At 46.4% G+C, this 17,438-nt stretch overlaps 1 protein-coding gene across 2 annotated transcripts in view; it reads left to right on the top strand.

The window, feature by feature from the left end:
• Positions 1 to 4,399: 4,399 nt before the first annotated feature.
• The window catches only part of HIP1 (huntingtin interacting protein 1), a 116,834-nt gene continuing 103,795 nt past the window's right edge, over positions 4,400 to 17,438 (top strand). The window contains exon 1 of one of the 2 annotated variants that reach the window (XR_012897130.1): positions 4,400 to 4,614. Coding sequence is in view for 1 of the 2 variants with exons in the window: in XM_075905021.1 (XP_075761136.1) it covers positions 4,501 to 4,614 (114 nt within the window). In the remaining variant the exon portion in view is untranslated. The remainder of the gene's footprint in view (positions 4,615 to 17,438) is intronic. The other variant, XM_075905021.1, reaches the window with a different exon arrangement.

The following is a 17,438-nucleotide window of genomic DNA, read 5'->3' as shown; positions in this document are numbered from 1 at the left end:
GAAAATGAACACTGCACATTTCAGACCCTGTTGTCGGCATGGATGCATGCCCGCTGGAATGGTGGTTGAAGGATGAAGGGGCATACAAATCTTTAGCATAGCTGGTCTTGCAACGCTGGCTACAACAGTGTCACCTTTAGGATGACAGTGTACATAAGAAGCAGGCAGAATTATCTCCAGTAAGTGTAAGCAAACTTGGTTGTTTTACTAATTGGATGAACAAGAAGTTAAGACTGCGTGCATGTAGGCTCTAAAGTTTTACATTGTTTTATTTTTTAGTAAAAAAATTCTACGTTTGTAAGTTGTACTTTCACAATAAAAAGCTTGCACTACAGTACCTAGGACAATACTATTTTGATTTTTTACAGAGCAAATATTTGTAATAAAAATAATACAAAGTGAACACTGTATTGACATCAATAGATTTGAAAATGTAGAAAACACCCACAAATATTTAAATAGCTTATCATTTAACAGTACGATTAAAACTGAAATGAATCACAATTACATTTTCTGAATCTCACATTAATTGCTATGATTTTTTAAAACTTTTGACACCCCTACTTTGTATACAAGTTTCTAGTTCCAAAAAGCCTTAAGTCTTTCACTTCTCCAAGACAATGTTTGGAAAGATGATTTTTCTTGTCATTCCAGAGTGAGATGAAATTTTTTGAGCATTGCCAGTAATTAATTGCATTAATATAAATATTCTATTGTTAAACTGATTCTTATATTAATAACCAGATAAAGCATCAACATCTTGCTATATTAGGACATAAAACCTCCTACAATTCATATAACAGTGATATCAGGCAGTTATTATTTGAAGACTTGAATTTAGATACAAAATATTTGCAAATATGCATCTCAAAAGAAGCTTATGTCCTGAAGCTTTTGGCCAGCTGAAAAGCTTTGTATGGCTCAAAGATCATGTCTCTTACCAACAGAAGCTGGTTCAATGAGGCTATGTCTACACTGCAGGCTTCTTGCGCAACAGTGCGTCCATACAAAAGTGCATCGTAAAAGCGCAAGAGAGAGTACAGACTGCATGGACTTTCTCTCAAAAGAAAGCTCTGATTGCTATTCACAGAATGGCCACCAGAGCACTTGTGCTTTTTTTGATTGGCTTTTTGCACAAAAAACCTGTTGCCTGTCCCCACACCTTTTTGCGCAAGAGCTCTTGCACAAAAAGGAGTTTTTCCTCGTAGAAAGAGGAATACCTATACTGCAAAAACCCCTCTGTTCTGTCAATTCACTGTAAATTTACTTGCACAAAAATGCATTTAAGTTGTGGACACTCCACAGGTTTTTGTGCAAAAATGACCTTTTTGTCTGCAAAAACCCTGTAGTGTAGATGTTGCCTGAATGATGTTGCCTCCACCGACTTGTCTCTCTAACAAAGGTTTAAAACATGTCCAACTACATGTGTTTTTCGTATAAAAATAATTTCAATTCAATTAATTCTATAATCCTGTGTGTGTTTACTTAGTCTATGTCTAGACTACAAGCCTCTTTCGAAAGAGAGCATCTAGACTGCAACCACTTCTTTTAAAAAAAGCGATCCGCTTTTTCGAAAGAGAGCACCCAGGCAGTCGGGATACTCTCTTTCGAATAAGCCCTGTTTGCATTCAAGAACGCCTTTTTTTGAAAGAGCCTTTTTGAAAAAGGTTTTCTTCCTCATAAAATGAGGTTTACCGCAGTCGAAAAAACTGCCGCGTTCTTTCGATTTAATTTCGAAAGAATGTGGCAGCAGTCTAGACGCAGGTCAAGTTTTTTCACAAAAACCCTGTAGTCTAGACACACCCTTAGTTTCATTACTCTGAAAACCCACCTTATGCTTTCTCAATTAGATCTCTTCCGAAAACATTGAATGTTTTGCAAAATCTGCTTTCCTGATGTAAATGTCAGATCTACACCAAACTCAAGTCATAAACAAAAGAGATGTACCCTAGTCTAGAAGACACACCAATCTTTCCGGTTACTTTTGCTCCTCCCCCTAGATTTACAACCTACCACTGTGGTATATTTACAACTAGCAGAAATACCTGGTGTCACCTGGGGAAAATATAGTGAAAGGTGCGATGAATGAACTACGTCAATGACATTAACATAGCATATTTTATTGGAAATACTTTAAGAAATGAACATAGCTAGTACTTTTTCTGTTATCATAGGGAAAGGATCGTGTAGTTGCAGTTTATGTGACATGCTTAACAGAAGAGTCCTGCAAATGCCTAAAAGCTAATTAGTGGCCCAATTGAGGCTCTAGGGGCCCAATTGGGGCTCGGGGGGGGGGGGGGGGGCGAGGGAAATTTCGAGATACATCACTGGATTGGTTGTAAGTTAGGAAATCAGTAGTATCCGTGCAAAATGTTGTGTTTCTATGATCAGGCGCTACTAAAAGCTAATTAACAGTGGGCCCAATTGGGGCCTGGGGGAACTGATTTCGAGATATAACCAATCCAGTTATTTAAGTTAAGAAATCAATAGTATCCATGCAAAATTTGGTGTTTCTAGCTCTTACCGTTTCTGAGATCTTTTGGGACAAACAAACAAACTTTCGGAAATATTTATAAGAGTTGCAATGACAGACTCATATTAAATATTCTGCACTAGTCAATAGATAACTGATAAACACCTTTCAAAACATAATGTGAAGCAAAACAGGGCACAATATTAAAGCCAAGGAGACTTTATAAAGCTTTGCCCCCGAGAACCATGTCAGCAACTTGCCAAAATCTCACAAGTGGCCCCATGCGTATGAAATGGACCAGATTACCGTAGCCTGCCTTCTCTCCAATAAACAGGTGCTACAGATCCCATCATTCCATGCTCCATTCCCCCGCACCAGAGATCAAGACACATCTCTCTCTAAGACCACGTACTGAGACATGGTACACCTGCTTTCTTCAGGCCACATCTAGAGTCTGTGGGTGCTCTATGTGAAAAGAACGATAGCCAGATGGAATGGTCCTTACTCACCTTTTTCAGGTTCTCTTCTCATCACTGTTCAGCAATAACTTCACCTCAATTATTAATGTATTTTTCCAGGCCTAGTTGTGGCTGGATTATTATGCCCATTAAACCTCCTCTGGGATTGGCCCCAGAGAAGGAGGCAGGTTTCCAAGAAGCACATTAGAGACAAGAGGAGAGACAGGGAGCTGAGACAAACAGAAGGGTTTGCCTCTCTGAACAGTCTCTTCTGTTTCCCACAGGATGCAGTATCAGAAGCCAAGGCACTAACAACGTTTAGTATAATGGGCAACATGTGAACCAGCTCCTTGCAGAATGCACCAGCTGGACTGGGAGAGCACAACTCAGGGTGCATTCTGGCTGTGAAATTAGCCCGACAGGGGAGAAAAATCTAGAATGACATCAGACTGACCACACTAGGTCAGAACAATGGTTCATCCAGCCCAGTGTCCTGTCTGCTGACAGTGGCCAATACCAGATGCCCCAGAGGGAGGGATCACAACAGGTGTACATCACGTGATCCCTCCCCTGTTGCCCACCTCCAGAGAAACAAAGGCAAGGGCCAAGTTAGCACCCATTGCTTTGGGGGGAGGGGGAGAGTTGCATATTTCATTTGCATTTATAAACCCTGGGGGCTCTGACTAGCCTCTGTGGCAGAAGGGTCCATGCTAGGTTTTACACCCTGCCCGGCGTAAGGAGGGCTGTGTGAACACGCAAGCAGGGCAGGCCGGACTGAAGAAGCTCATAACCTCACTGCAGAGTCGCATTTTCAAATCTCTGAAAGGAAACATACAAGAGGCCAAAGCCTTCGCCCGCTGAACGCTCTGCCCCTTGGCTGGCTGCCCACTTCTGGAGCGTGTCTCATCCCAGGGGAACCCCCACTCCCTCTGGCAGCCACCTGTGTTGTGAGGTGTCCAACTGTGCTGTGCGGGCCCAGCAGCAGGGTGGGATGCACTGTAATGCAGACAGGGGGGAGCCTGTCCAGAGCCCAGAGGCCAGGGCAGAGGGCATCTCCTCCTGGCTGTAGCTGCCCAGCGGGACAGCCCAGGTAGCACGGCCTGGAGACTGCAGCAGGAGGGAGGGGGCACTGCTGTGTGCTCAGGGCGCCCAGCCCGGGTACCAAGGTAAGCGACAGGCGCCGGGACCAACGAGTGCAAAGTAGGAGGATTAAGGGGCAGGTCTGTGTCCGGGGGGCAGGTCCCTGTCAGCAAGAGCCAATGAGCGAGGAGGGGGCGGAGAAAGGGGCGGGGCGGAGGCGGTAGTTCTCGTTGGAGCTGCAGCTGCCTCACCCTGGGAAGGCGGGACAAGGGTCCAATAGGGAGTTCAGACAGATTGGCATTCGCACTGGCCAATGGAAGGGAGGGGATGTGAGAGGGCGGGACCGAGGGGGCCGGGGCGTGGCTGCCGTGTGAGCGGCGGGCGCGCGGGCCAATGGCGCGGGCGTGGGTCCCGCGGGCGGCGGCCCGGGTAGCGGCTGCTGCGCGCGGCGCGGCTGGGTGCCGCTGAGGCGACGCGCGGCGCGGCGGGATGGACCGGGTGAGCGGCTCCATGAAGCAGGTGCCCAACCCGCTGCCCAAGGTGCTGAGCCGGCGCGGGGGCGGCGGCCTGGAGGCGGAGCGCGAAGGCTTCGAGCGCAGCCAGGTGCGGTGAGGGGGCTGTGAGGGGCGGGGGGGTTAGAGGTGGGGCGGGGATGTTGAGCAGTGGGGTGTGGGGGGCTAGTGGTGGGATGAGGGGGCTGTGAGGGGCGGGGTGGGTTAGAGGTGGGGCGGGGATGTTGAGCAGTGGGGGTGTTGGGGGCTGGTGGTGGGATGAGGGGGCTGTGAGGGGCAGGGTGTGGGGGGGCTGTGGAGGGGCGGGGTGGGTTAGAGGTGGGGCGGGGATGTTGAGCAGTGGGGGTGTTGGGGGCTGGTGGTGGGATGAGGGGGCTGTGAGGGGCAGGGTGTGGGGGGGCTGTGGAGGGGCGGGGGGGTTAGAGGTGGGGCGGGGATGTTGAGCAGTGGGGGTGTTGGGGGCTGGTGGTGGGATGAGGGGGCTGTGAGGGGCAGGGTGTGGGGGGGCTGTGGAGGGGCGGGGTGGGTTAGAGGTGGGGTGGGGATGTTGAGCAGTGGGGTGTGGGGGGCTGGTGGTGGGATGAGGGGGCTGTGAGGGGCAGGGTGTGGGGGGGCTGTGGAGGGGCGGGGTGGGTTAGAGGTGGGGTGGGGATGTTGAGCAGTGGGGTGTGGGGGGCTGGTGGTGGGATGAGGGGGCTGCGGAGGGCAGCAGCATTGGGGGCTGAGGGAGGGGGATGGGAGGTGTTGGAGGGGCTGGTGGTGAGAGTGGCTGTAGAGGGGTGGGGATGGCGGGGGATGAGGGTAGCAGTGGGGGCATTGAAGGGTTGATGGAGGGAGATTTATGGGGGCTGATGAGGGAGGTGTTGGGAGGGTGAGATGGGGACTGGTGGAGGGCAGTGGATGGGGGTGGGATCAGTGGGGGGTGGAGGAAGGGTGTTGAGCCGTTTGAATATTGGGGGGCTGATGATGGGATGGCAGCATTGGCTGGATAGGGGCCACTGTATTGCGTAAGTGCTCAGGTTCTTGCAGAACCAAGATATTGCATTCACTTGAGAGTCAGGGATATGAGAGGTGAGTATGACATAGCTGTAGGCAATGAAGGCAAGACACAGACATGGCCAGTCTAGGAATCCAGCCTCAAATGCTCTCCCCTGTCCAGTCAGTCTGTCTGGCTATCTGTCCATTTATCACCCACCACATACTGCCATCTAAGTGCCTTCTCTACCTGCAATGTTGTTAGGTACCATACCTTTTCCCCAAGAGCCTGATCTAAATTAGACCTGCAATAAAACAGTCAGATGAAGCAAAGGAAGGTGGGGGGAGAATTGGGGAGGCTCAGGTGTATAAAGTATTGTTTCATCACATAGTGATATTTTAAGTATGCACTGAGATGGGGCAGAAGTTGAAAGTGTGAAACTATAGATCATGTGAAAGGCACATATTTGGGAGAGGAGATGATTTTAACAGATATACCCAAGAGCAGTAACTGCAGTCCATAGTTGTTGTAGTGTTTCAGATAAATGAGAAACAGCAGTCTCCTGGGCCCTGGGGAGAGGCTTGTTCGAGTTGGGGGAGTAACCTGAAGGAAGTCAAGGAGATTAGTCCTTGGTCTATTCTACATAGGACTAGCTCATGCCAGCAGATTTTATTCGTCAAAAGATTTTAGGTTCTCAAGAATTTTATCTACAGTTGGATACAAGTATGTTTCCATAGATCTTGTAAAGATGAGTGTAATGTCCTTTAAAAGAAGAGAGTCCCATCTTGCAATTAACTCCAAATGCATATACCTCAATGGTAATGCACACCAAGGCGTCCTCTCACATTTCACCAGTATCATTACATTGGTTTCCAGAGAAATTCCTGATAAGCATTAAGAGCTCTTCTAGTGAGGCTCGTAGCTCGCATATGATCATACAATGTTTAATGGAATCAGTAATGTGTTTGGTTGTGAATCTTCCCCTTTGGTTTGAAGTGCATATTTTGATAGCTGTTCCAGTATGCAGTAGGATTTATTATATGCCTGTGTGACGGCGCGTTGGGGTCCCCCGCCTCCTGCACCCCCGAAAGGGCACGAACAGACTCCACCAGCCGGTAGAACAGAGGGAGTTTATTGCCTCTCCAGAATACAGCACAGCACAGATGTCACCAGGTTACAGGGCAGGCCTAGGATGCCTCAGCCCCCCTTGATATGGGGTGGGGGCTCTGGCTTCTAAACCCCCCAGCCTGTTGCTGAGGCTGCTTCCTACATGCTCCCAGACAGAAAACTAACTAACTCTCCTCCAGCCCTGCCCCCCAGCCAGGGGCGGCATTCCACCTTCCTTTGTTTCTCCCCATGGGGGGTGGCTGGTCAGACAGGTTTGGAGCCCCCTTTGCATAATGTCCAGACTGCAGAGGTCATCACAGCCTTAGCAAGTTACCCCCACTACGTCACAACCTGTTGCTTTGAAATGTCTCATTCATACCTTTAGATTTGTGCAATTCACTAATATTCTAAAAGAACACTCACTCTAGTTATCTTTACAGAGGACTTTCTGTGTGCGTGTGCAGCATGCACTTTGTTTTGTAGAGAGTTTATGTTCGCTTAAATAGCATTGCATCCCCATGGAGGCAATTCCAGTATGCTCGCAGATTGTTATTACTGTGTAGCTGTCTAATTTTGTATGTTAATATACATAAAGAACAATATTCCAACACAAATTACAGTGTTCCTGCCCATTAACCGAAAGTCACAAGCAAGTACAATACACAACTAGAACAGAGGGACTTTTAGTAGTTGTAATGCTTCTTGCTAGAGGCAGGGTTTGTTTTCTTTTTTTTTTTTTTCCCCCCTCGAAGGGGGTACCTGGATGCTAATTGGGAGGCTGCTTTAAGCATAAGTGGGTGGCATGTCAGAAGGCACAGACTTGGAAGCAGCAGAAAGTGACAGATGGATCAGCTGGGAGAGATGCTTGGCCAGGCCAAAGACTGTGTAAAGCAGGAGAGTTTATCTGTAGATGGAAAGAGCAGAGTTGGGGGAGAGTGCTGCAACTGATGTAATATAGGAAATTTGGGGAAGCTACCCTATTGTTCTGCTCCTTGTGGAGTCACTTGAACCAGTGAAAACTGCTGCCATTTTGATCTAGTAGCATTTTATACCCACTTTGCACTCATTGGTGTAAATGACTGCACAAGGGGCAGGGCTACAAAGAATCTGGCCCTCTGTGTGGAAAGAGAAGAAGGGATTGGGATTGCTAATCGGAGTGGTGTTACTGTTGTGCCTAAGAGCACCAGTTGGGAACCAGGACCCCAGTGGGCTAGGCATTGAACAAACACAACAAAAAGATGGTCTCTGACCTGGACAGCTTACTATCCAAGTATGAGAAGAGACACCAGGTGGATAGAGAGACCAACGGGGGAGCATGTAGAAGTAACGCACAATATTGATGAGTGTGGTAGGCTGTGGTTTCAGCACACCAGCAACCTAACTATGATCAAAAACTGAATGGGAAAAGATGGGGTGGAAGGGAGACCACAGAAAAGACAGTACTGGTTGCTGAGGTGGGAAACAACCAGAGTATGTTGTTAATGTCCTGATGGAAGAAACACAGAGCAAGGCTCCGTTCTGGGTTTATTAGAGAGAGACATGCCTGGATTGGAGGTTTTGAATAAAGACTCCTGTTCTTCTCTTGGAAGTATAGAAAAATACTTTAAAGCCCTAAATTTGAAATTGGGACTAGCCTTGCAACCTAAGAGATCCTAAAGGGAATTGATTGCAATCATCACTCAAGACCAGTGTCTCAAGTATGATTCAGCGACTGTAGAAAACAGTGAAGCCTATTTATTTCAGACGTGAAGCACTTTCTTTATTCCAACTAATAGAGGACAGCAAGTTCTGAGTCTGCCCAGGCTAATGGGATCCTTGGCTCAAATATGTAGTACAGGTAGTCCCCGGGTTACATGGATCCGACTTACATCAGATCCCTACTTACAAACGGGGTGAGACAACCCCGCACTAGCTGCTTCCCCCCAGCAGACCAGGGAGACGTGAAGCTAGCGCCCGCCCCCCCCCCCCCCCCCCAGCAGACTAGGGAGAGGCGGAGCGGCTTTTCTCAGCAGACACCTCAGCTTGAGCATAAAGGACTGAGGGAAGTGAGGTGTGGGAGAATAAAACTGAGCTCTGGAGAAATGTTTGGCTAGAGTTTCCCCTACAATATGTACCAGTTCCGACTTACATACAAATTCAACTTAAGAACAAACCTACAGTCCCTATCTTGTACGTAACCCGGGGACTGCCTGTATAAGTATTCCCTTGAGAGCCCCTTCTTCTCCACAGAAAACAAACTTTATTAGTCAGGTAATGGTGCTTTAACACTTAGGATACATCTACACTGCACGCTCATTTTGGAATAAGTTATTCCTGAAGACATATTCCAAAAATAGGGAAACCTCAAAATTAGTTTGAGGCAGCGCATCTACATTAGGGGAGCCTATCTCGATTTAGAGTCCCAGGAAGCACTGGGGAGAAATTACTTAGAATGGCCCTGCTCAGGAGCTATTTTGAAATAGCAGCAGTGGAGCATCCACACTGCAGCTATTTCAAAATAGCTATTTTGGAAGAGGGGTTATTCCTTGTGGAATGAGGTTTACAGAAGGCGGAATAAGCCATCCGTTATTTCAATGTTATTTCAAAATAAGGGAATTGCTGTGTAGATGCTCACATTGTTATTTTGGAATAATGCTAGTTATTCCGAAATAACACTGCTGTGTAGGCACACCCTTATATGGTTAGTTCAAATAGCAAAGCATCAGAAGACGTTAATGCAATCAACAACAAAAGATGGTGCAAAGCTTGGAACATCTCCTAACTTTCATTTTTTTTGAAAATATTATAAGTTCTAAATGGGGGGGACACAATATGTGAACATCAGGGTCTCAAGCACAAGCTAGCAAGGTTCAGGAAGTTGTTTATAGGGCCAAATTGTGCAGCATTTGTTTCTTGAGTATTTATCAGCACCGAGCAAGATGCTGTCTCTCTTATCTTTGGTAGCTGGAAATCTCAGGGCATGGTGATGGAGATTCATTTGCTCCATCACAGGGTGATTTTTCCAAACACTGGTTACTCAACACTTTTCTCATCCATGCTTCCAAATTTTGCATAGAACCTATTCTGTATTTAAGAACATAAGAACAATATGTCCATACTGGGTCAGACCAAAGTTCCATCTCTTCCAGTATTCTGTCTGTTGACAGTGGCCAATACCAGATGCCCCAGAGGGAGGGATCACAACAGGTAATCGTCACGTGATCTCTCCCCTGTCACCCACCTCCAGAGAAACAGAGGCTAGAGACATCATTCCTACCCATCCTGGCTAATAGCCATTGAAGGACCTAACCTCCATTAATGTATTTGAAACAGTGATTTTTTTCATACAAAACATTAATCTGTTTCCCAAGACCTTTATAAAATCAAGATTTGCCTATATTTCCATAATCACCAGCCCATTCCCAATGCACCTCAGTATCTGCCTGCTCTTCTGGGAAGAGGAATGTCCTATGTCAGAGGTGTACTCCAAGCGGAAAAGACATGTCAGAATGGTTATTTGGTCCTGTTGGATAATTGCCATCTGTTTTTTGTCATGACTCATCCTATGTGGTATGAGATCAGTATTGGAGTACTCTGAATATGGTGAGAATGTTTCATTAGGCTTCTGATACTACACGAGGATTCTGATTTTAATGGTTTTTCCTCTGACAAAGCTAATCTATTGCTTTTGGGCCAGATGAGAATGAATGTTGCACTGGCGGAAATGCTGTCTTCTTTTCCCTGGCTTTGGAAGGAGAGTTCCTCATATTGCTTTGTGGAGCAAACATGAAGATAGATCCAAATAGCGTTATTTTTACACTGCTCCAGTGCGTGTATGCCAGCTCTTGACGGACTTCCTGCTGAATGAAAGAACCTCCACTAGAACAGCTGAGGTTAAACTGCCTGTTCTTGTTTTTTACATATCCATAAGTGCTCTGCTTTTCTTTAGCCATCAACACAGATGATTTATAATGGAAAAGCTGAGCGGTAAAGACAGTGAGATCTTGTAGGTACTACTGTCATATAGATATAAAACCAGATAAGTGTTTATAATTGCATGTGGATGTGTGAGGGCTTTTCAAACGACTGCCTAGCTTACTGTCTGTATTTGACTTGTTTGGATCTGCTGGTGTTTGTTGTAGCAGCTGAAATGGAACAAATTTTAAGAGCTGAGCAACAATGCTGGCGGTGGGAGACGGGGGGCAACAAAAGTAATAAATCGTGACCCACATTGATAGAAATGTTGTTACTTGTGTTTTCTGTAGCATTTAATTCAGTCTGATATATGAATCCTCTGGAAATGATTCTTTCTCTGTCAAAGAGTCTGTTCTAGTAGTAACTATTCTGGACAAGCCTTTAAAATGCTTGTGGAGGCTAAAGCCCTGGAGGAGAGGTTTGAAGCTAAAGGTCTGGAATTTCCTTAGGTTAGGCATTTTACTGCAATCCAATCTACTTTGATTTCCCTGTCTCCCTTCTCTTGCATTTGTCCTTAGGGGATGCAGTTGTGATGCTGGGGACAGAGAAGTGATTCATGCTGTGTACTAACTGAATTTTTGCCTAGTTTGGCAGAGACAAGATGTTCAGCTGTTGAATAAGCCAAATATTTTTTTAAAGTGAGACTGCAGGAAGGATTCATGTGTGGAGGGTAAAATGCACAAAGATGGTGCTACATTCTGAGATGTACCACAGAGCAGTAAAGTATTACAGAAAACGCCTAAGTGCTTTTCTCAGGATGGTACCGATTATTTTCAAAGGGAGATGGATACAAGGAGATAGCATAAGCGGGAAAAGGAAATGTGCCCTCAGAATAGCAACTTCACTTGAAAGACCAGCTTACAAACATGGTCTACTTTTTGCCTGTATTTAAATGATCTGTCCTTCTAGCCAGGGGTTTTCCGGAAGGATTTATTTTTTGTTGAAGGACCAGTCCATTTCTAGTGATTGGGCAACAAAATGGCAAATGAAATTTAATGTGGATAAGTGTAAAGTAATGCACATTGGAAAAAATAACCTCAACTGTACATATAATATGATGGGAGCTAATTTGGCTATGACAAATCAGGAAAGAGTTCTTGGAGTTATCATGGATAGTTCTCTGAAAACTTCCACACAGTGTGCAGCGGCGGTGAAAAAGGCAAAAAAGAAAGGAATAGAAAACAAGATACAGAATATCTTAATGCCCCTGTATAAAACCATGGTACGCCCACATCTTGAATACTGTGTACAGATGTGGTCTCCTCACCTCAAAAAAGATATTTTGGCCTTAGAAAGCGTTCAGAAAAGGGCAACTAAAATGATTAGGGGTTTGGAACGGGTCCCATATGAAGAGAGGCTAAAGCGACTGGGACTTTTCAGAGACTAAGGGGGAATATGATAGAGGTATATAAAATCATGAGTGGTGTGGAGAGGGTGGATAAAGAAAAGTTATTTATTAGTTCCCATAATAGAAGAACTAGAGGACACCAAATGAACTTAATGGGTAGCAGGTTTAAAACTAATAAAAGAAAGTTCTTCTTCACACAGCACGTAGTCAATCTGTAGAACTCCTTGCCAGAGGAGTCTGTGAAGGCTAGGACTGTAACAGAGTTTAAAGTGAAGATAGATAATTTCATGGAGGCTAGGTACATAAAAGGATATTAGCCAGGGGATAGAAATGGTGTCCCTGGCCTCTGTTTGTCAGAGGCTGGAGATAGATGGCATGAGACAAATCGCTTGATCATTGTCTTCGGTCCACCCCATCTGGGGCACCTGGTGCTGGCCACTGTCAGCAGACAGGCTACTGGGCTAGACGGACCTTTGATCTGACCCAGTACGGCCATTCTTATGTTCTATATATTGTACACTGTTTCAGTACACCACTCGAATAGCAAAAGCCTTGTCCACACTGGTATTTGCAATGTTACTGCAGCTGTGTCAATCCCAGGATATCAGAGAGATGGGCAAAGCTATTATGTCACCCATCTTAGAATCATAGAAAATTAGGGTTGGAGGAGACCTCAGGAAGTCATTTAGTCAAACCCCCTTTCTCAAAGTAGGATCAGTACAGCCAAAGCATCCCAGCCAGGGCTTTGTCAAGCTTGGTCTTAACCTCTAAGGATGGAGATTCCACCACCTCCTTAGGCAACCATTCCAGTGCTTTGCTATCCTCCTAGGGAAATCATTTTTCCTAATATTCAACCTAGATCTCTCACATTGCAACTTGAGACCATTGTTTCTTGTCTCTCTTGTCTACATGGGCGCATTCAGGCACTTATAATTGGAAATATATGCTATGTATTAATGCCACGATGCATTTTCCCCTGGGAGCTGGGAAGGGTGTTGTATGGTAACAATCCCTACAATATGTGTATGTGGACATGGGAAATTGACTAGACACATAGTGATGTCAGATGCACTAAATAAACTGAATAGAAAGAGGCTCTTTGTGATTTTTTTTTTATGTATTAGTAATCTGAAGTCTTACTTGTAACCACAGAAAGTAAAATCTTAGGAAATGGAAGTGTGATTTCTATTTTTAAGTTGGTGGCGTAACTTTAATTTCTTTACCAAAACACATCTTGAAAGCGGCTCACTGCAAATCTCAATAGCTGGGCTGGAGAGTACAGTCCTTGGTTGCCTTTGCAGCCAAAACTGATAGCATTAAATATAATAATGTATGGGGGAGATTGCTGTCTCCCCTCCCGTCTCATTTCTCATCTCATGTGCATAATGGGCCAAACTGTTTTCTGGCTTGGACCATGGCAGCCCTGTTCACTGGATTGGGCATGCCTGCAAGAGGTATATTGGCACAAAATTAGGGATGTCACGTGTGTAGTCGACTACACAATTAACTGATAAATCTGGGTTTATTGGTTAATCCTGTCGACTACGCACACTTCCTCCCCTCCCCAGAAGCAGTAAGGGGGTGGCAGGAGCCGGTGCCCCTAAGAAGTTGCTTTTAAGCTGGCTCCCCATGAGCCCTGGATACTATGGAGCTGCCTGCCATCCCCACCCCAATGCTGCTGCCTCTGACAGAGAGGCAGCAGTGTGGAGGATAAGGGGGGCAGTTGGGAACTGGTACAAGTGGCTATCAGAGGCAGCAGTGGGGTTGGGCAGGCAGGAGCCAATATGGGTGGGGAGCTGGCTTTTAAGATGGCTCTTCATGAGCACTGGCTTCACCTGCTCTCCCTTCCCCCCCATCAGAGGCAGTGGGGCAGGGGAGAAGACAGGAGGGTGCTGTGGAGCAGCCTCTATCTGCAGGGAGCTCAAGGCCCCCACAGACAGGGGCTGTGCCCCTCCACCCCCGCCCTGCTTCCTCTCTTTCAGAGGCAGCAGCACAGGGTGGCATTCAGGAGCCTCTCTGTGCCAGGAGCTGGTCCTCTTGTGGACCAGCTCCGACTGCCACTCCGTGCTACTGCCTCTGATACAGAGACAACAGCACCTGGCGGCAGGGGGTTCCTCAGGAATGGGGCTGGGAGTGCACTGGCTGCCAGCCCCACTCCTGGGAACTATTGAATAGTTGTGTAGCCACTAAAATCTGTAGTGGTTACACGATTATTTAATTTCACGGTATCTAACATCCCTACACAAAATGGGTCCAGTCACAGGCATAATGGGAAATGCTGGTTTACTGCTAGCAGAACATTTTAAAAACCTGTTCTTTTATCAGTGGTTCTGATGTTCTAGCCATCCATCAGTTTTGCTAAGAACATCAAGTCTTACAAAGGAAATAAGGCTCCTTTCTTAAGTGCCAGTGTGTTACTATATATAGCTTTTGCAAGCAGATATTTAAAGAATCATGTTGACACTTGCAGAGAATAGAGAAAAATAGCTCTTGTCTGTGGAAAGTGACAAATTAAGCCAGATGAACCTGTCCTAAGGGAGTATGTGATACAGTGGATTAGTTGACTACACTTTCACCTTTGGAAAAATGAGCTCTTAGGACATTCAGCCTTCAAATCCTCAATTTCCAGTGACTTAAATAGGAATCGTAATAGAACTGGAATTGTAGTTGACTCTAGTAACTAAAGAACATGAGTCATCTGGTCTGTTTTGAGTGAATCCTTGTTAGAGGTTTATTTGGCTAAGAAAGTACTGTCAACATTCATAAATGAAAAAGAAGAAAGAAAGCTGTCAAATCATGTTTACACTGCTACTTTCTGTCGACATATCATGACCACATTGTTAGCTCCCCTGTCTACAGAAAGAGCAACACAATGTGGGTATGCATCCCACGGTGCCTGACGTCACCTTCAGTTGCTAAGAACTGTGGGAATGCGCAGTGTAGCGCTAGACATTTTGGGAACATGCAAAAGTCCCATCAGCCACCTCTTTGCTTCCTAGCCCTCCTGGGACTTTTGGCTTACTTTTGCGCCATTTGAATGACAGTACTTGCTGCCAACTCCATCATCTGCTATGAGAAATCCTGGATTCCAGATTTCTCGCTCATGTTGTGTTCAATGTGCTTAGGACGTGTCACACTGCAGCAGAGCAACTTATGCACTTAATAGCAGAGGAAGACAAGTCGGATGCAGATGACAAGGTGAGTGATAGTGATAGTAGTGAAGTGGCATTGCACTGGGCTGTCACAGAACAGCTGTGCACTGTAGAGCCCCAATAAATCTGTTAGTTCCTAAGGTGCCACAGGACGCCTCGTTTTTGCAAATACAGTCTGGTACAGTGACCCCTGAGGTTTGTGAATTAGGGAAGTCAGCACTGAGTGGTGGGATCACATAATCATGCAGGTGGGGGCTGAAGACGAGTGGCTTCAGAACTTCTGGATGCATAAGGGAACCTTCCTGGAGCTGTGCACTGAGCTGCCACCTGAATTAGAGCTGCTCTCTCGGTAGAGAAGCCTGTTGCCATTGCTTTGTGGAAGCTGGTGACTCCCAGTTGCTACAGTTCAGTTGCAAATCAGTTTGGAGTGGGGAAGTCTGCCGTCAGGGCAGCACTTTTGCAAGCATGCAGAAAAGTACATCACATTTTGCTGCGTAGGACTGTGACTCTGGTAAATTTGGATGACCTAGTAGCTGGCTTTGCTGACATGGGCTTTCCAAACTGGTGAGGGAATTGATGGCCCACGTTTTCCCATTATAGCACCACCTCACCTTGCCACAGAGCACATCAGTCAGAGGGCATCCTCTCAATGGTGCTTCATGTGCTCATGGATCACTGTGGGCATTTCACAGACATAAATTTGGGGTGGAGTGGAAAGGTGCATGGGGCATCTTCGGGAACAGTGACCTGTACAGAAATCTGCTGGCTGGGGCTTTCTTTTTGGAGGTTCATAGCCCCGAGGTGGTGACCGCATGTTGTTGCTTACATAATTTGTGTGAGAGTCAGGGTGCAGTGTTTGCCTGTGGGTGGAGCAGTGAGCCACAGCGCCTGGATGTAGTTTGAACTGCCAGACACTTGTGCTGCCAGAGCCAATAGGGTGGCCATGAGCCAGTCTGACAATGAGGGGTGTAGTTATTCAGGGAGTGGTCGGGATTTACTGCTGAGGTGTCCTCACAGGTCTCTGGCTCCATTGATGATGATGACCAGAAGGCTGCTTGTGGGTGTGCTCGATGTGGGCCATGTCGACTTGTGCACTTAGTCTCCACAGCAGACCCCGAGAGAGCCCCCAAAGACCACAAACCAGATAAGGATTGAAGGTACCAGGCCAGGTTTATTGTTAAGCGAAGTACAGTCATAGCTGTCAGTAGACTCTACTGAGCCACTATGCATATGTACTTGCCACAATGGAATGACTCAGTCAATGGGAAATTTCCACTGCCCCTATGTCATACAAAGACTGTCCCCCTGCCCCCGAGACAGGTACAACAAATCACACCTCACTGCTGACGTATCAGGTTGCCACCCTCTGATGTTACTTAGATACCACCCATCACCCTGTACCTCAGGTCTTGGGTACCGAGGTCTTTTTTAATGAGCTAGTGATATCATGTGCTTTCCACTTATGACCAGTACCAATTATTGTTCTACAGTCAGTACCTAGCACCAATTAGTGTTTTGCACTCTCAAGCCTTTCATGCCAAGTTCTGTGGGCTGGGGCCTGCCTCTTGCTCACTGCTTAGCTTTGCTTTACATTATCCATGTTTTGTCTGTTGTTCACTAGGCCTCAGGCCAGGGCTGTGCTGCATTGGGTTATGTTTTAAGCCTTCATCTTACTACAAGGGGCACTGACATTTCTGTGTGTTGGGGTTGCTTCCCTCCCTCATCCCACTGCTGATCTTGAGCGAGGCATTCTTATGAACCCAACGGATATTACAAGCTTCCGCATGGAGTGAGTGGTGTGAACTGTGTCATACAAAATAAATTCATGGAAAACTGCATCACATTTGTCTTTATTGATGTCTTTCAAGTGAGATGCTTGGTGCTAAGGAGGGTAATTTTATTGGGAAACCTCACAGTGATGTTAGTTACATCAGCTTTCATGGTAAGTGGAGTGTGCTGGAGAAAAACCATTACCTCCCCGAAAATGGGCATACAGCAGTGGTGGCAGTTCACTGGGCTTAGCCCCTGCATGCTATGTTTACCTATGTCTCGGTGGGTGTGGGCGATTGTAGCTTCCATTGGCTGGGAATGGTAATCTATGGCCAATTGGAGCTGTAGGAAGCGGCGTAGACCAGGACACCGTTTCCCACAGCTCCTATTGGCCAGGAATGACATGGAACCAATTTGTAATAATCCTACATGTGTCCACAGGCTGCCATTACTCTGGCTGACACATCCCTGCCGAAGGTTAACGGGCAAACCTAGGATCCATTTTTGGATGTGAGTGGGGGGACGCCTCACTCCTTATGCAGCCCAAGTCTGTGCTGCCTGGTTCCAGCAGCACAGTTTGAGGAATGAGTTGGGAGAGTGTAGTGCCA

This window comes from Pelodiscus sinensis, chromosome 21, assembly GCF_049634645.1.
Source record: "Pelodiscus sinensis isolate JC-2024 chromosome 21, ASM4963464v1, whole genome shotgun sequence".
NCBI classification, from domain to species: Eukaryota; Metazoa; Chordata; order Testudines; family Trionychidae; genus Pelodiscus; species Pelodiscus sinensis.
This window is presented reverse-complemented; position numbering and strand designations above follow the sequence as displayed.